At 39.2% G+C, this 20,241-nt stretch overlaps 1 protein-coding gene across 1 annotated transcript in view; it reads left to right on the top strand.

Annotated features, from left to right (window-relative positions):
* The first annotated feature begins 12,489 nt into the window (after nt 1-12,489).
* Nucleotides 12,490-20,241, top strand: part of CPB1 (carboxypeptidase B1) — a 42,830-nt gene continuing 35,078 nt past the window's right edge. Inside the window, exons 1-3 of the mRNA XM_001364489.5 lie at nt 12,490-12,716; nt 12,830-12,905; nt 16,479-16,603. Coding sequence (XP_001364526.1) covers nt 12,646-12,716; nt 12,830-12,905; nt 16,479-16,603 — 272 coding nt within the window. The 5' untranslated portion in view covers nt 12,490-12,645. The remainder of the gene's footprint in view (nt 12,717-12,829; nt 12,906-16,478; nt 16,604-20,241) is intronic.

Below are 20,241 nucleotides of genomic sequence, written 5' to 3'. Positions count from 1 at the left end.
GACACAGAGGAGATATTTTTCAAGGTGTTTTAAAGCACAAAAAATTTCTTTAAAGAGCTCTCAGGGTTCAAAACCAGCATTCTCTCTTCCTGACTTGCTTTCCAATATTTCATGGAAAAATTATGACATCTGTCTTTTGTTTAATTATTTCTTATGATGATTTATTCATCGTGGGGTCTGAGCTCCATCATCCCATGCTAATATCTTTACTGGTGCATTGGTCCATGTAACGGGCCAGTACTCTAGATCTTATACTTGGAACACGGAAACTTCTGAAGTCCTGCATTCGTGTTCCTGGCAGCTGTCGGAATAATTCCTGCTGTCACCCTGCATAGCCGACTTGCCTCCAAGCCAGATTAGTGTGGGGTAGCAACACGCAGCGCTGCTAAATTAGGTCATTAATTGCAAGAGAAGTTCAAACCTCCTTGCACTGGGGAAAAACAAAACACTGAGGTAAATGGGGAATAAGCATTTGAGAACTTTGCAATCTGACTCAGTAGGGTTGAGGATTCTGGGATTTAGAGTAGAAGGGACCTTGGAGATCATCTAATCCAATGGTTTCATTTTGCAGATGAGGAAATCTAGGCCCAGAAATTATTTCCCAGAAGTCACACAAGTAACCAAGCTGAGGTCCAAGCCCAGTTTTCCTGACTCCAAATGGCAGTGTTCTTTTCATTATACCATGTTAGATTTCATCCTTTGCTATGGAGTTAGGCATCTAGTTCCCAGAGGCATAATCTGCAATGAGCTAATGATTAAGAAGTATGATGTCTGTAATAACTGGCCTTCCAAGGTACCTCTTAATAATCAACTGGCTGCAACCTAGGTATGGAGATGGAATCTTGATCAACTTGGCCAAGGACTCAAAGCTGGCAAGGACAGCTAGGACACCAAGTGACAGAACTGGGCTACACAAAGAACTTGCCCAGCTAAAACATGGAATTTATTAGGGATGAATATAAAATCTTCCACTTGGGTTCCAAAATTCAGATTCATAATTTAGAATGTGGCTAAGATAACAGTTCTTCTGGAGGTGGTGGTAGACAACAAGATCAGAAGAAACTAACAATGTGTCATGGCAGCCCATAGGGTGAATGTCGTTTTAGGGATAAAGTCCAGAAAGAAGGAGATGATCACATTGTTGTCTTGAGTTCTGGTTTTGGTTCTGCGTACAGATCCATTGATAAGCTGGGAAGCATCCAGATGAGGGCAACCAGTGAAAGCATCCATGCTATACAAGAATTTATTAAAGGTGTTGGAGATAGCTTGGAGAAGCAAAGACTTGGGGGAAATAGGGTGGCTATCTTCAAGTACCTAAAAGATTGTTCATGTAGAATAGAGATTCCATGCTTTCTGCTTGGCCTCAGAGATAAAAAGGAGAAAAATTAGTGAAACTTACCAAAAGGTGACTTTAGTTTACTTGAAATGGAAAACTTCCTGAAAATGAAACTTATCTGGAAGTTGAATGAGCTGCCTCAGGGGGTAGTGGGGTACCCCTTCCCAAAAACCCTCCAGCAAAAGCTAGCTAACCACTTTTCATTCAGAGTCAAAAGGCTAGGGAGCTTCTGAGATCTCTGGTGTTCTTCCATCCTCCCAACTTTACAACCTCGACATTGTCCTGAATTCCTCATCTTCCTACAACTGAAATATGTAGTCAGTAAATCTTGTCTTCTACCACCATATCTCTCACATCTACATGGTTATCACATCACCCTGGTTCAAACCCTCCTCACTTCTCACCTGGAGTGAGAACTCACTATGATTTTAGGAGGCACTAGTCCCCTTATTGGATTCTTGGTCTCAAGCCAAAGTAGCAAGACACCGTGAGAGATAGGAGGTGATCTGCATCAGATGGTGTCCACCTCAACTACCAGCTCCCTTCTGATCAAAGCTGAGTTAGCCCAATAACAGGGAACTGTGGCATTGCTGCAACCCACTCATCCCCAAACACGCACATACTTCTGGTTGAGACTTTGACGTCTCCTTATGGCCTAGATGTTTTCTACAAATATAATAATTAGTATGTAAATTTTATAGTACTTATTTATTTGTTTAACCTTTCACAATACATTCCAAAACCATGCATATCCTTAGATCCAGCATTGCTGGGTCTGTTTCCTAAGGAGATCAAGGAAAGAGGAAAAGAACTCATGTATTCCAAAACATTTGTAGCAACTGTCTTTGTGGTGGCAAAGAATTGGAAACTGAGGGGATGCTGGCCAACTGGGGAATAACTGAACAAATTGTGATCTAGGATTGTGGAGGAATATTACAATACTATTAAAAATAATGAAAAGACTGATTTTAGAACATTATTCCTTGGTTACAAAAATCATATTATTTCCCTCCCTCCCGTCCACCCACTCTTCCTGCAGCCAACATGCAATTTCATTGGGTATTACCTGTGTCCTTGATCAGAACCCATTTCCATGTTGTTGTTTACACTAGGATGTTCATTTAGAGTCTACATCCCCAACAATATGCCTTCAACCCATGTATTGAAGCAGTTGTTTTTCTTTGGTGTTTTTATTCCCACAGTGTTTCCTCTGGATGTGGATAGTGGTTTTTCTCGTAGGTTCCTCCGAGTTGTTCAGGATCACTGCATTGCCTCTAATGGAGAAGTCCATTACATTCGATTGTACCACAGTGTATTAGTCTCTGTGTACAATGTTCTCCTGGTTCTGCTCCTTTCGCTCTGCATCACTTCCGGGACGTTGTTCCAGTCTCCATGGACTTCCTCCACTTTATTATTCCTTTGAGCACAGTAGTATTCCATCACCAACATATACCACAATTTGTTCAGCCATTCCCCAATTGAAGGGCATCCCCTCGTTTTCCAATTTTTCCCATCACAAAGAGTGCAGCTATGAATATTTTTGTACAAGTCTTTTTCCTTATTATCTCTTTGGGGTACAAACTGGGAACCCCATTGGCATGGGAGGTTCCTTCTCTTCCCTTCTTAAGATTACTTTAGGACAGAAACCCTTTGCTGAACAATGGAAAGGACTTTGACCTATGCTTAAGCATAGAACAGGAATTTCTTTGAGTCTTGATTGATTTTAGAATTGATACAATGGAGATACTTGGAATAAATCTCCACCCTATTCAGTCCTAATAGGATTGAGTAAGGGCTGCAGCCTAGATCAAAATTTAATTATTCCAATCTCTACCCTACTCAGGTTAACAGGATTTAGAAAGGGCTGTAGCAAAGGAGTAAAGATTTAATCATTTGAAAATATGACCTTCAACAGACATGTGCAAAAGCCAGAAACCTCTGGGCGGTCCTGGGTTAAGCTAGAGCCTCCATTGGCACAGGGAAATTGATGAACAGTGATTGGTAGATGGGAGAACTGAGGGGAGGAACTTGGATGGGTTCCTTAAAGATAGGGGGTCTGAAGACTCCAGGGGAGGTTGAGAGTTGGTCGGTGTGGTTCGTGTGGGCTCTGAGAAGGCTTGCTCTGAAGGAAGCTGAAGGTGGGGGCCTCTGAGACTGTTTCTCCATTTTGGACACGTGAGTAATAGGGACTGATCTCTCTTTCTTTGCCCCAGCTATCTAAGGGCTTGGGCCTTTTGGCCCAGCCTAAACAGAAGGGGTATTTAAGCCCTATTCCCTTCTCTCCCTTTTTCTCTCTCTCTATCTCTAATTCCTTTCTTACTCCTATTGTAATTAAACTCCAAAAAAGGCTGACGGCTGACTTGAGTTTTTCATTTAGGAATTACATAGCTGAATTCCTTGGCGACCTTAAATTAATATATATCAGTCTTTTAAAGTGATTCCCTTGTAACAAAACCCAGCTAGACTGATTTTTTTTAAACTTAGAACTACACAAGATAATGAACAGGGAAATAAGTAGAATCAGGAGAATATCATACACCACCACAAAATTAATGCTGGAAGAATAAGCTGTGAATGTTACTTTCAAAAAGTAAACAGAAAGGTGAAATATGAAAGATTTAGTTTATAAGTATAGGTTGGTTCCCTTGAGGATATCCTTTGTTGTGATGCAAGGAAGACAGGAAGGGGCTGAGACACTAATGGATGAGATTTAGTATGTAGCTATGAAGAAAAGTATCCCAAACAAATAGGAGATTGTGATTTCATGTGTGAACTATCTTTGTCTTTGAATATGGAAATGTTTGTTTCCTTTGATTTTGTAAATTTTGGAATAAAAATAAAACCACTTCCAAAAATTTTTCAAAATACATTGAAGGATTTCATCTTGTAGGGAATTCCTAGTGTGGGAACTCTTTCTACCAGCAGTGACCCATCTTTGACTTGGCAGCTAAGTCATTGGAAATTGCCTGAGGTACAGTGAAGCAAAGAGACTTTCCCTCAGTTACACAAATAAACAGCAAAGGCAGGTAATTGGGCCCTCATCTTCTGGCTTCTGAACTCAGCACTCTACCCACAATCCCTACTGTGCCTCATTTAAAAAGACATTTAAAAACATTTATTGAAACTCTTCCATGAAAACACACAATTTTGGCCCCATAGATTAGGAAAATTGGATACAAGGAACGAGGAAGGGCCAGGGGAAGGGAGAGATATGAGAGGAGAGTTCTCCCAGTTCCTTCTACTTTAGTTGTGGATGTCTTCAGATTTTTGATTGGCTATGCTTCTTTTCCATTCTTTTCTTTTAAAAATATCATTTGTTTGAATAATATGGAAATATGTTTTGCATGATAATACATGTATAAACCAGATTGAATTGCTTGTCAACTCTGGGAGGGGAGAAGAAAGAAGGGAGGGAGACAACATGGATCATGTAACTTTGGAAAATTTATGTGGAAATTTATTAAAAATTTTTAAATATATAATTTGTTATATGTGGTAACTGAAGTTGGTGAGATAGAATGAGAAATTTATGTGATATAAAAATAAAGATCAAAAAAGGAAGGAAGGAAGGAAGGAAGGAAGGAAGGAAGGAAGGAAGGAAGGAAGGAAGGAAGGAAGGAAGGAAGGAAGGAAAGAAGGAAGGAAGGAAGGAAGGAAGGAAGGAAGGAAGGAAGGAAGGAAGGAAGGAAGGAAGGAAGGAAGGAAGGAAGGAAGGAAGGAAGGAAGGAAGGAAGGAAGGAAGGAAGGAAGGAAGGAAGGAAGGAAGGAAGGAAGGAAGGAAGGAAGGAAGGAAGGAAGGAAGGAAGGAAGGAACATACATAAAGTAATGAATTTTTTTAAAGCCTATAAAAAAGAACTGTTATAAACTTAGAATGTGCATTTAGATCCACTTGGCATGATTCCAACATTGACTTCATCCTTTTTGCCCTGATGTTGTTTCCTTCATGCCTGCCCTGATGTTGTTTCCTTCATGCCTGCTGAGGGAACTGTTGCTACAAGGCCAAAAAAAGAACCAATTGCCTTTTAAGTAACCCATCCTTCCAAAGTTAATCAATCATAGCTTGTCTGTTTTAATTATCTTGCAAGTTCCAAGTAGATATACGCTTGCAGATTCCAAATATTTGTGTGATTAAAGATACTTTCCTGCTTTCAATAAGGAACTTCAAATTGTTGAGTCAGAAGTTAAGATTTATGAAAAAGAGTAGTCATGTTTATCTCCTGGTTTGCAGAAATAACACCTCTCGGTCCAGTAACAAACAGCATTCCCACCATTCCCAGAGATATGTAGGCTATCACCACTAATGATGATGAAGATGTTAAAAAGCATACTGGAACCCTTAAATGTGAAAGGGAGTTGCCAACCAAGGATATGTTTCATAGCCTCCCTTCTTGTGCCCATAAAAAGAAGAGAGTATCCAAGTCTATTTAATGTATTCACCATTAATATAATGTAGGTGCATCATGATGAAATTTACCAGGCTTGTTTTACTGGAATGTCAGTGTTGGGCAGTCATTCAAAAGTATCTAGTCTATCCTGGCTCAGTCAGGAAATTGGTTCAGTAAAGTAAAATAAAACTGGAGGTTTCAGCTGGATACCTAAGATCCCTTGTAGCTCTAAATAGATCAGATTGCCCAATTTAGGTGTCATGGTATAAACATGGTCAAAGTCAAATTCCTTTGAGAAATGGCTCACTAATTAGAAACTCTTCAAACTGTGCTAAATGGTTTGTTTTTACCCTAAAAAGGAAAGCAAAAAGGTGATACATGAGAACTTTAAGATACAACAAAAATATGGCCAAGGCATTTTCTAATGAATAAAATATAAGTTATGGGAAACTAGTTTTTTAAGGGAAGAAATTAAAACTATCAATAACAATATGAAAAAAAATGCTCCAAATCACTAATAATAAAAAAGAATGCACATCCTGATATTTCATTTCTTATACATTCACTCAGTAAAGATACTGTGAATTTTAAAACTATTCCACCCTAATCAGACCATTCTTTAGAAGATCTGATTTAGCTATTTCCTGATCAATAACAACAGAGATACTTTGAATAATAGAATCAGGTCTTGGAAACCCACATTCTCCACCCTACTCAGTGTAACAAGATTTTGAAAGAATTTCCAGCATACTGGAGCAACTCTTCCTGGGAGGGATCATTCCAAATATTGTTAACTACTCCAACATCTATAAAGGTTGGAGAGAAGGACTCTTGGATTCATTGCTCACATGCAAAGACAGCATCTTCTGTTGAGACTGATTGACTGTATCCTATCACATGCATTGAAGATAATAATCCATTGACAAGTGGATGCTGTTTTTCAAGAACACATTGAATTCCTGAGTTTTTTCTTCTTTTTCCTTTATTTTTTATTATTGCTTTTCTTTCTATTAGAATATTTAATTTTTCCCCTTTTCCTCATTTCTTGTACTAAAGGTACATACAATTAAATTTTTTTCTCTCTCTCTCTCTGCAGTAATATAAGTTTTATATATATATATATATATATATATATATATGTGTGTGTGTGTGTGTGTGTGTATGTATATATATATATATATATATATATATATATATATATATACATACACACACATATATACTTACTATAATATCAATACATACTCCCAAAGTTTTAAACTGTGGGAACCTGCCATTTATTGATAAAATGTTATGGGACTATGTTTAAAGTTTGTGTCTGATTCCAGGAAATGGAATAAAAACAAGGAACACAGACTTAACCTGAATAGTGCCAAAAGAGCACACAGGAAATACTAATGTGGACTCAAGGTCGCAACGTTTGACATACGTTAAGTTGTAGGACTTCCTTGTATCTACACTCTTTGTGAAGTACTCATACAAGTACCAAAATTTGACTATCATCCTGGCTCCATATATCCCTGAGAATGACAAAATCAGACCAAGGAATGATGCTTCCCTATCAAAATAGAATTCTACTTCCTTTCCTTCTTATAGTATGGCAGTTTCCTATAATCTTGGCTGCAAATGGGTAAGTGAAATATTGCTGCATTCTGTCCTACAGACTTGTGGGATAGAAATTACTTTAAATTGGACCTGTACAAGGACCCATTATGAATTTATTCTTGTTTACTCAATATTTTATATACATAGATTTTGGTATTTTGATTCTGATTTTGAATTTTTTTCTTCCCTTTCTCCCAAAAGTTTAACTTTCTTCCATATTTTCTCTCTTTATATATTTTTGATTTGTTTTGTTTTGTTTTTATTGTTTTTGAATTTTTTAATAACTGACTCATATTCCCCCATAACTCAACAGTGTATCCTGAACTGAACTGAACTGGATGTTTTTGTTTTGTTTTGTTTTTAACACCCACTTCAGGGGGGATTGTATTTTAATAAAAATCCAAGATTTTGAAAAGTTTTTGTGTTCGAGAAAGATCTTCAAGGAAGAAACTTGCTAACTCCTAAATCCAGAGAATGAACTGTTACAGAAAGATACCAGAAAACCTACATTACATCAAGATCAAAAATGAACCTTGGGGTGTGGTTGATTGAACAGAAGGATTATTGAACATTTATTTTGAATGTATAATCTTATGCCAAAAGGGGACTGCCCCCAATTGGCTTTTGTCAATGCGCCCAGCAAAACATTGGTTTTGTTGTCTCTCTGTCTGTCTCTCCTATCTTCCCCTTATCTATAACTATGGTAATTTCATAGCTGGTATGTTTACAAGACCCATCTGAGAGACTAGTCTTCCTCCTCAGGCCTCAGGGGGTATGGTGAACTTTAAAACTATTCCACCCTAATCATACCATTCTTTAGAAGATCTGATTTAGCTATTTCCTGATCAATAACAACAGAGATACTTTGAATAATAGAATCAGGTCTTGGAAACCCACATTCTCCACCCTACTCAGTGTAACAAGATTTTGAAAGGTCTGCATTAAACTCAAGATTTAATTATATGAGGAGATGACCTTCAAAAGACATGTGCAAAAAAAAAAAAAAAGGACAGACCTCTGGGCAGTCCTAAGTCAGGATGAGCCACCATTGGCACATCTGAGATGCAGGAAGTGAGGCAGAGAATAGCCTCTGGAGTTCTCGTGACTTGCTGTGGAGAGGGCTAGAGTTCAGTTAGATCCTGGAGCTTGAGCTTGGAGAAGCCCCGCAGACAGCTTTCCTTCAGACCAGTCATGTAAGTGATAAGGACTTACCCCTTTCTCTGCCTTGGCTCTCTAAGGCCTTAACGCCCACTTTGGCTCAGTCTGAGTCAGAGTGGTTTTGAGTTAAACTCCTTTCCTTCTCTCCCTCTTTCCTTCTCTCCCTCTCTCTCTCTCTCTCCCTCTAATATTTTCTTCCTCCTGTTGTAATTAAATCACCATAAAAATTTGTCAGCTGACTTGGGTATTTTATTATTTGGAACTTCCCTTGGCGACCATTTAAATTTAGATTTTTTCAGCCTCAACCATAATATTCTCCCTTAATAATACTAAAAGTTAGGAAATAGTTTATATCAGAGGAGCTATAGAAAGAGAGGAATACTGTTAGTGAAGTTGTGAAATGATTTGACCACTATGAAAAACTATTTGAAATTGTGCAGGAAAAGCCACCAAACAATTCACCTCCTTTGACCTAGCAACCTCACCAGTGGATATATACCTTAAGATGATCAAAGGCTGAATGAATGGATAGATGGATGGATGGATAGATGGATGGGTGGATGGATGGATGGATGGATGGATGGATGGATGGATGGATGGATGGATGGATGGATGGATGAAAAAAGCTCTTTACTTAAGCTCTTTACTATATACATGAAACATCATACTAGCAACTAGGTATCCAAATATAAAAATTAGGTAGTCTTGAAGTAGCTTACACTCTAATAAAGAGAGACAACACATACATGGGAGTAATGGTTGGTCAAGGGGAATTTGGTCTAGGGAAGCATAGGGATGATGAGTTGATTCATATCAAACAGTATGCCCCTTCCAGAAACAATTGGACTATTGGTTCACTGACTGTGCCCTGGTCAAAAAGTGAAAAGGAGGAAGGAATGAATGTATGGAACAGTTAGAGCAATGGCAAGATGGCCAGAGTTGGTAAAATGAGATCAAATCATGCCTCAGGAATTAACTGTGGGACCTTGAGCAAGTCACTTTACCTTGACTTGCCTCAGCTTTCTTATCCAAAAAATAGAGATAATATTACCACTTACTTCATAGAGTTGTTGTAGGGGAGGAGGGGAGAGATGAAATAATAGGTAAGGCTCTTTGTAAACCTTAAAGTAGCTCATTAATGATAGTTATGGTAGTTATTATCATACTTTCTACTGGCTGGTTCTCCTCTGAACAACCAAAATTTTTTTTAAAATAACTGTCCAAAGTTGGTCTACAGAAAGATTAAATCCTTGATCTGGACCTCATTAACAAAATGATGCAGTCTTTCCTGACAGTTAGTTCTTTCATCTCAACTTACATGGACTGGAAAGAAAAGATAAAAGGTAGACTTATTGAAGGTCTTCAATAAAAATGCTTTTAAACTCAAGCAAATGCTTAGCACCAATTCTACTAACTAGTTCTTCTACCATAATTTGTCAAGTATCCAGTGATTTTTTAATATCCAGAAATCAAAGATTACTGAAATAAATTATATATCACAATAGTTGCATTTTGTCCTGATAAACTCTTGCCATCTCTCCAAGTTTTAACAGTCTTCAACTGCTTTAAAGAGAGCAAGTTTGCCTAATTCTGTAACCCCATCATTCTGCCTCAGCAGGAATCAAGATAGAACTACAATGAAATTCAAGAATGATTACTAAGTAAGGGGATAGGGAGGATAGCTCTTTGGCCACCGATCTACTGGGTTTATCCACTTTATCCATTATCCATTAGACTAGAAAACTTCTAAATCAGCAACTAAGTGATAGGGATTAGCTTGGAGGAGGGAGGGTGGTCACTGAAATAGAGAAGTATTCTTCCTTAGGGAAGACTCAACAAGAGATTCCAGAGATGGTGAAGGAGAAGTTGGGCAGATTTCCATTTAAAAAATGATATATAGTTATTGTCTTTCTAGGCACAAGGGGGAGAACCGTCACTTTCTTTTCACTTTATGTATTGCGAATTTCAGAAAAATATGTTCATAAAATGCTTTCTCTGGCAACTCAGTAGCATATTAACTGCAATATAGTGGGGCTCCCCCCCAATAATATACCTTTGAAAGCTGCATTCACACTATATTTGAGCGCTTCCCAGATTTGAAACCATAAGTTGTGTATTGTGCACCTTAGCATATGTAAAAAGCATGACTATCTCCTGGGGCAGATGGGAAATGCTGACCAAATGCCAGTTTGTTTTGCTATTCCATCAAATGTCACCGTTAATCCTAAAAGTGCCAAATCAGTGTTGATTAAAACTACTGGAAATGAGAAAACTAGAATGACTGTGATGCTTATAGTCATATCTGATGGGCAAAAACTGACTCCTTATGAAATTTAAGGCATAAAACATTACCTAAGGAAAAGTGACCATTAGGAGTGATCTTTCATGTGCAGGAAAAGGGAAAGATGAATGAAGAACTTGTGCTAGATTGGTTGAATGTGGTCTAGGGTAGGCATCCTGGTTTGTTACTGGGTCAGAGAGGGATGCTCGGGCATGACCTATTCAAGGGTGATCTGAGTGAAAATGTGAAGAAGAGAATTGCTGAAATACCCACCAACCTAGGTGTTATTCTAGGAGGAATGATGTCACAATTACAAGTGTTAGATGTACTAATTAATAAACCATTCAAAGATCATTTGAGGAAAGAATATAATGAGTGGATGATGGCCAGAAATTCCATCAGGAAAAATAAAAAAACCATCAGTCACTGTATTAGGGAACTGGATCAAAATTGCTTAGGACAAAATCTCCACCAAGTCCATTGTGTTTGGATTTAAAAAATATTGTATACCAAATAGTATGGATGGTAGCAAATATGGTGTTTTGGGGGAAGAAGACGGTGATGGTGATGACTCTAATGATGTTTACATTTCAGGAAATGAAATAGAAGAGGAAGAAGAACATGAGTAAATATTGGAAGGTAGTTTCTCACAAGTATCTATAAAAGTAACACATATTTAATAAGGGTGTTGGCATTATAATTTCTTTAACTTATTTTCAGGATCTTGAAAAAACCTGGAATATAAAGCGCTTGCATTATTCACGAGTTAAGAGAAAGTTGTCATTTAAAAGGAGGAAATAAAATGGCTGTTTCCTCTTCCTGAGTAACCCATCAAAATACTTGAGATCACATTATATTCGAGGAGGTATTATATTCGAGCTAATATGGGATCTTCCCATCTCTCCAGTTCAAGTTCAATCCTATAAGTTGTCATCCTTGATGATATTTCATTTGAGTACTTCAAGAATCTATAATTCATCAGTCGTTTGCACCATCCAATGTTGCAAATCTCCATCAGATGAAATGGAATAGCTTGTCTTTGAGTTGCTTTGGCTAAAAAAGAAAAATCTGTTCACCTGCAGTCAACACCTGAGGAGTTTCTCCATTCTTAGCCAGGATGGACCTTGGTCTACAGACACCTGGTCTGTCGAGAGCTCAAAAAATGAGACTTTTCCGGGCTTTATTCCAGAAGCCATCCCACTGGTGAGGCCATAGAAAACTTTGGGCCACCTCCTTAACATGGTGAAATATTCAATGAGGATATCAGTGAGGAATTCCTAATTATAGAAATAAATATACATATTCATCTAATCAAACTGAAAAATGCACTTAACATCATTTCATGGATCTTGTCCGTGGAGATTATAAGAAAACCTTATTAGCTCATTTCTGACAAACACGTCTCATCCCATTACAATTCATTTAGTTCCATATGGGACACGACTATCCTCAGGAAAACAAACATTAAATGGTAGGATTTGCAAAATTCCCTACTGGTCACCAGGACCTCAATTTATTTTGGACTTCAAATAAGGTCTAAATATACTGTCCAGACTGAAAAATGTATTTTTAAAAATGAAAAATATCATCATTTGGAAAGAATCCTCCCACATTTAAAACTCATTGGCTTTGAACTCTAATACGCTCAGATCTTAGCCCCCTGATATAATATCTGGGTTGAACCTGAAACTATTTGCTCTGTTAACACAGGTGTTGAGATAGACATCTGCCCAGACCGCGCAGTTCACTGCCGCAGCAAGGCCAGCAAGGCCATTAATCATGATTTCAGAGTGCCAATCTCCTGCCAAGGGAAGAAGGGAAGGAAGACGTTGGCTATAAAAGCAGGTGGAACCCATCCATCAATGTTGGTTGGAGCACCATGTTGACCCTATTGATTCTCGTTAGCGTGGGCCTGGCCTCTGCTCACCATGGTGGTGAACACTTTGAGGGGTAAGCCTGGAAAGTCTCCTTCTTCCTGGCTCTGCCCAAATCAGGGGACTTTCCCATCTGAAATTCTCTCTTTTCTCTTTTTCCTGTGTTTCCTTCTCCGCCACATCTCCCAGGGAGAAGGTGTTCCGAGTGAGCGTCCAGGATGAGAAGCAGGTCCATCTGATGCATCTTCTGGCCCACCAAGTGCAGGTAAATGGACAGGAGGTGGTGACAGTTGGGTTTGTGTGGCTCCTGCTTTCAAATGTTAAACTTACTCTGGGATGATTCCTATCAAGCAAAACAAAATGAAAATGAAGCATGAAGAGTCATAGGCTGTGGCACAGGCAAGGAAGGCTTTGAAAGTAGCCTGATTTCAGACTAATTGTTTACAAGACTTGAGGGATTTCCCCAGTGGCCAGCCCTCAGTGTTTTATCTGCTGACACTGTTCTACTTTGAAGGGGTTGGTCCTGCCCTGTGAATTCATCCTTCAAATGAACATTCCCTGCTCCTGACACAGATCAAGAACTGTCTTTAACTGAGTCTCAGGATGCTGCCTGGGATACTGAGAGGTTGTATAATTTTCCTAGAGACAGGCAAGTGGCACAGTGGTTAAAATGGCAGACTTGAATCCAGGAGGACTTGAGTTAAAATCTGACTTCAAACACTAGGTATAGGACTCTGGGAAAAGTCACCTAACATGGTTTACCTCTGTTTCCTCATCTGTAAAATTAGCAGGAAAAGGAAAGGGGAAATAAGCCACTCCAGGGTCTTTGCCAAGAAAAGTTCAAATGGTGTCATGAAGAGTTAGATCCAACTGAAAAAATGACTAAACAACAGAAATGGTCAGAGGCAGCACTTAAATCTTGACCATGCTCCATTTCTTGACTCCAAAGCCCAGCCCCCTCTCTCCTGAGCTAGGCTGCCTCTCACTAGATGCCATCATAAAACAAATTTCCAGGCAATGTTAAAATAGTCGACAGGCTGTCAACCTGCTTTAGAATTGGTGACAACCATGGGAGATGCTGAATGTAAAATAATTTACCTTCTCCCTCAAAGGAGGAAAAGGATCTGCTTAGAAATAACCTGGAGAGCAACCTGGGCTTTGGGCCAGCTTGAATTTGAGCTTCAAGTGTCATGAGTCATCCCTTGTCTCTGAGTTTCTTTCATCCCAAAGCAAATTGTATGGAATTCTGTGGCTTTGACTTGGACCCACTATGAAAGAAATGAAAGGAGGCAAAATAAAAATGGCAGGGAAGATGTTTTCAGTCCTTTCCTTTGGCTTTGCACTTGCCCAAATTCCTGTGCTAGTTGTTTTTTTAAAGCATCTTTCATGGAATGGGAACTGACATTTTTAATTATATTGATAGTGTCATGGGGCTAGAACTGAACATAAGGTGGCACAGTACAAGCCCCCAAAGGGCTGTCACTGTAACTCTTTCTCATTAATACCCAGATCAAAATATTTCCAGCAGTTCTTCAATGTAGCTGAAGAGCAAAAATTGCTTCTTTTATGTCTTTAAAATAAATTACTTCTAGAACTTTGTGCCCAATGTGTGCCTATCATGCCTGGGGCATGGGGGTTAAACTATAGAATTTTAAGAGTGATAGCTAAAATTTAGATAGGGTTTTAAGGTATTTAAACAACTTTACAAATATTATCTTGTTTCATGCCTACAATAATCCCTTGAGATAGATTCTACCATTGTCTACATTCTACAAATCAGGAAACTAAGGTCGAATGAGGTTAAATGACTTTCCCAAGATCATACAGCTAGTATATGAAGCAGGATTTGAATTCAAGTTTTCCTGACACCAGTTACAGAGCTTTTTTTTTACACAGTAACACTTTTATCATCTTATGTTAGCTTATAGAATTAAGCTCCCCGGACTACAAACTCCTCACAGGCAATAATAATTTCTTTTCATATCATAATGCCAAGCACCTAATAGATGCCTAATAAATATAATTTATTGATTCATTTGGTTGATTAATCATACTCAGTATGAGTTAGAACAAAAATAATGGGAATAATGGGCAGCTTGGTAGAGCAGTGGACCATGTCTAGAATCAGAAAGACTGAGCTTCTTGAGTTCAAATTTGGCCTCAGACACTTACTTGCTATGTAGTCCTGAGCAAGTGACTTCACCCTGTTTGCCTCAGTTTCCTCATCTGTAAAATGAGCTGGATAAGGAAATGGTAAACTTCTCCAGTATCTTGACCAAGAAAATCCCATGTTGGGTCACAAAGAGGCTAACACAACTGAAAATGAATTACCAACAAATGGGAATGTGAGAATGATTGAAACCTAGATTTGGAAGGGATCTTAGTACACCTTAATTCACTTAACCTCCCATTTAAAACTTGCATTGTCTCTTTAAGATCCCTGACCAATGATCATCCAGCCTCTGCTTGCATATTTTCAAAAATGAGGAACTTGGTATTCCACGGAATCGAATATATATATTTTGAAAATCTCTAATTGTAGGGGATTCTTTCCTTACAAAAATTACAATTTGTATCCTTTTCTTCCCATCCATTAGTCTTAGTTTTGTCCTGCCCAATGGCACAGAATAAGTTGAATTTTCCTTCCATGTAATAGCCCTTCAAAACATTTTGAGCTAGGTTTCATCCTGAAGAAGTTATTTTACTCATTCAAGCAACTGGCAAGGAAAACCAGCCTTACTGAAGCAAAGTGTACAGAATGGGGTGTAAGATGTAAGAAGACTGAACAGGTTGAGGGTGAAGAGAACTAGGTTATGAATGGACAAATAGAGGATTTTGTATTCAATCCGGGACATAAAAGGAAGCCACTGGTGTTCACTGGATGGAGAGATGGAGGGATGGAGGAATGACATTAGACCTGAATTTTAGGAAAAATCACACTGGCAGCTGAATGGATGAAGCGGGGTGGGAAAAAACTGAAAGAAGTGAGACCCACCAGCAGGCAAGTGAAAGAGTCCAATAATGAAAAGGTAAAGGCTTATACCAGGGCAGTGGGAGTATCAAAGGAGAGAGGAGGCATATTCAGAAGATGCAGCAAAGGTGAAGTCAAAAGACTTTGGCAAAGGATTATGGGGTGAGCAATAGAAAGAAATCAAGCAAGACATTTGGTTTACCAACCTAAGGGACCAAGAAGATGGCAATACCTTACCGGTAATAAGAAAATTGGGAAGGGGGGACTTGGGAGAGAAATGAGTTCCATTTTGGACATATTGCATTTAAGATATCTTCAAGACAACCAGTTAAAGATGTCTAATAGACAGCTGGAGGTGCATCAGCTGTTCCTTAAATTCCTCGTAACACCATTTCCAAAACTTTCCTTCTTCTGTCTATTCTCCTAGAGGTATTCCAATTTGTCAACATCCCTTTAAAAATACCGAATGAATGAATGAATGAAATATTTATCAAGTACTATGCTGGATGTGCTAAGCACTAAACATACCAATAGAAAAATAAGACAGTCTTTACTCTCAAAAAGCCACATTTTAATGGGGGCAACAAAAGATATGGAAGGTTTTAGCTGCAAGTCAGATAGAAAATCCTGTGGTACTCAGACCTCAACAATAGTCCTCTAGATCCAGAGAACAGGGATGGAAGACTTGGCTCACTTATTTTAGAAATGGATTGCAATTGCATTATCTTTATTTTGGTGGCCATAGACTACTGTTCACCAACATTTACTATGTCAACCACTATGGCAATAATCAACGCAGATTATACCAGCTCCAGATACACATTATGAATGTTCAGTCCATTTTCCATCTTTTGACCCTTTTTTCAGGTAGATTTCTGGAAACCAGACTCAGCTGAACAAATCAGACCAGAAAGCACAACTGACTTTCGCGTTACAGCTGACCAAGTTGCCAAAGTTGAACGTTTCCTGGAAGTCAATGGACTAACTTATGAGTAAGCTCATTTACCAAAATTTTTTAAATTATATTTTAAAGTCTTTTACATATATTTTTTGAAATATGTGCACAGATACAGTCTCATTATTAGACTATCAACTACCTGAGAGCAGGGGATTTGCCTCTCCTCACCCTTCTCCCATTAGTAGTACCTTCCCCACCTAACCCTCCTCATTTTGCAAGTGAAGAAACTGAGGCCTGGGGGTTTTAATTGACTTGCCCACAGTCATACAGAAAATCAGTGACAGAAGTTGGAATTGAACCCAGATCTTCTAGCCCATTTGACCACACAACCTCTATTTTCTATTTGGTTGTTCTTAACAGCATTTAAATATTTTTGAAAGACAGTCAATAATAATAATAATAATAATAATAGCATTTATTTAAATACCTGTTATATATCAGCTCTGGGAATGCAAATATGGAAAATGTCCTAGTCTCTTGTCCTCAAGGAATTCTCAAATATTTGAATATTGGGGAGAGAGGAAGGGAGGCAACAAAGGATAAGACCCAAGAAGGGTTGGCTGTCCGATTTGTCTAGAAGGTAGAGAGGAATGTGAAATATGGCTGGAAAGGAAGCTTGAAACTATATCCTGAAGAGATAAGACCAACCTGAGGAATGGCATCCCATTAAAAAGGAGCAGGGAGCCATGGAAGGGTATTGAATGAGGGAATAATGAAGTCAGACATAAATGAGAGATTATATTTTCTCCATTGAAAAGTATTCATTAATGTGTCAGTCTTGGTTGCATTTGGGATACAAAGAGAAAGTCAAAGGCTGTCCCATATCTCCCAGAATATACATTTTAATGGGGGAAAGGCAATACATATGGGAAGTTTCCACTGCAAGTACCCTAAAAACCACTGAGTTTAAGGGTGCAAAAACAAACCAGATGGTAATGTATCTTCTTTAGAGTCATTTCAAGGCATAAAATCATATCTACTCTTTGGCAATGCCAAGGACTTTCATGCTAAGAACTTTCTTTTCTGGATCTTTTAGTAGCTGGGAAGTTGAGAACAATGGTACAACAGCTACCCAAGCCATTGCCGGGTCCCATTTCCCGGAGAGTTTTTCCCCTGGAAACCCGGTTATGCTGGAGGCAGCTCCTAACCCCTCACAAGAGTCAGTTATTCAATTTTCAGCCTGAGCAATTTATACCTTGGAAATCAGCAAGCCCTGCCAATTTCAGTTGAATTTATTGTGTTGTTGATTTCTAGACTTAAAGTGGAGAATATTAATAAGACAGTTTCCACTTAAAAGTGTGTCAGGCATACTTTTTTTTTTTGGAGAGCTAGATGTTAAACATTTAACAACACACCCTTACCTGGATATGGCCAAAGGAAATGAAGTCTAATAATATTTCTGCTCTTCTCTTATCCAATCCGTTTAATGATATTATAACTCTAATAAAGTATTCTGCTGATATATTTAGTTATAGAATCATTATTCTGAACACATTTTTTGAAAGATTACAATGGTGACTGCAATCATTTAACGCTAGCATTATACCCCACACAGCTTAGATTTCTGGATATGCCTGAGGGAAGTATTTAATAGGATATTTTAAGGCTTTTTCAAACCAAAAATATGACTATGCTGAAAATGTTGTATAATCTAATGATGACCATCTGTATTAAGGGTTCTTAACCTTAACCTCAGCCTTAACCCACAGCCATCTTCTGGCCATCTGGTGAAGCCCCTGGGCCCCTTCTCTGAATGTAGTTTTTAAATAATTGAAGGAAATGCTGAATTTCAGTTAGAGGTTAGGGGAAATAACAATGTAGTTCTTTCTTTCCCCATCCACGTTCATGGGCCCCCTAATATTTTTCCATGGATCCCTTGGGCCTAGATCAAGAATTCCAGATCTACATTGTAGGCCATAAAACTAAACTTCTGGGCCTTGATGCCATCATTTAAAAAGCGAGCCGTCTAGTTGCTAAATTATAATTGTTTAAGAAAAACAGAAGAAAATTAATGACCACGGAATAATTTCAGCAGTCTGGCTCGTGGCCTAGTTCTATTTTTATGACTCACAGAGTAAGAGGACCAAGTGGCTCTATTCTCACATCAATCTCCCTTTATGAGCCGGGCGCTTCACCATCTTTTAGTGGCAGCCTTTCATGGGAGGCTGTCAGGGCGTTCTCTCAGCTAGAACTCAGTGCCATCCCCAAGGGCTAAGACCTTGTTAAGTTCAATTTCTATGTGCTTATGCTTTGTGGATTTGCTGTACATGGCAGCCTAAGTATTAAATAATAATTAAGTCCCTTGGAAATCCCCAAGAAGCAGGCCTGCAATATGTCTGCAAGTATTGTAAGGAGCCCCTGTGCATTCCGTGATAGCCCCACACGGCAATTCTAAATTAGCACCTAGACGATTTTTTGTCTGCAAGAATTTATGTTTGTGTGCCTGCAGACTAGGAGCCAACGCGTGCAAATAATAACAACTGACCATTTTATAGCAGATGGTAAGGCTTGCAAAGTGCCTTTATAAGCAATATTTTACTCAAGCCCCACAATAACCCGGTGAAGTAGGTACCAGTTATCATGCTTCTTTCACTCAGACAATTAGCTGGTACAGGGGATAGAGTGCTGGCCCTGGAGTCAGGAAGACCAAGTTCAAATCCAATCTCCTATATTTATTAGCTGTGGGACCTTGGACAAGTCACTTTACCTCTCTCCCTCTCTCCGTCTGTCTGTCTATCTGTGTGTGTGTCTGTCTCTTTTCCTGTGCCTCTCTCTCTCTCCCTTTCTCCCTCTCTCTATCTGTCCCTCTCCCTCTGTCTGTCTCTGCCTCTCTCTCCCTCTCTCTGTCTCTGTCTGTTTCTATCTCTCTCTCTTTCTCTCCATCTCCTTCTCTCTCCCTCCCTCCCTCCCTCTCTCTATCCCTCTCTCTGTCTCTCTCTTACACTTTCTTACACTCTGTCTCTCTCTCTCCCTGTCTCTCTGTCTCTGTCTCTCTCTCTTTTCTCTGTCTCTGTCTGTCTCTGTCTGTCTGTCTCTGTCTCTGTCTCTGTCTCTCTGTCTGTCTGTCTGTCTCTCTCTCTCTCTCTCTCTCTCTCTCTCTCTCTCACACACACACACACACACACACACACACACACACACACACATTCTGTGTGTGTCTGTCTCTGTCTCTGGAGGTATGTGTGGATGTGGGTGTCTCTCTCATTCTCTCCCTCCCTCCATCTTTCTCTGTCTCTCACTCTCTCTCTCTTTCTCTCTCTCTCTCTCTGTGTGTCTCTCTGTCTCTGTCTCTCTCTGTCTCTCCCTCTCTCTATCTCTGTCTCTCCCTCTCTCTCTTCCTCTCTCTCTCCCTCTCTCTCTCTCTGTCTCTGTCTCTCTCTATCTCTGTCTCTGTCTCTGTCTCTGTCTCTCTCTCTCTGTCTCTCTGTCTCTCTCTCACTCACTCTCTCTTTCTCTTTCTGTCACTCTGTCTCTGTCTCTGTCTCTGTCTCTCTGTCTCTGTCTCTCACTCACTCCCTCTTTCTCTTTCTCTCTGTCTCTCTCTCTGTGTCTCTCTGTCTCTCTCCCTCTCTCTATCTCTGTCTCTCTCTGTCACTCTGTCTCTCTGTCTCTCTGTCTCTCTCCCTCTCCCTCTCTCTCCCTCTCCCTCCCTCTCTCTACCTCTGTCACTCT

The sequence above is a fragment of the Monodelphis domestica genome, chromosome 8, assembly GCF_027887165.1.
Source record: "Monodelphis domestica isolate mMonDom1 chromosome 8, mMonDom1.pri, whole genome shotgun sequence".
NCBI lineage: Eukaryota > Metazoa > Chordata > Mammalia > Didelphimorphia > Didelphidae > Monodelphis > Monodelphis domestica.
The sequence above is the reverse complement of the archived record's forward strand: the minus strand, read 5'-3'. Positions and strand labels throughout refer to the sequence as shown.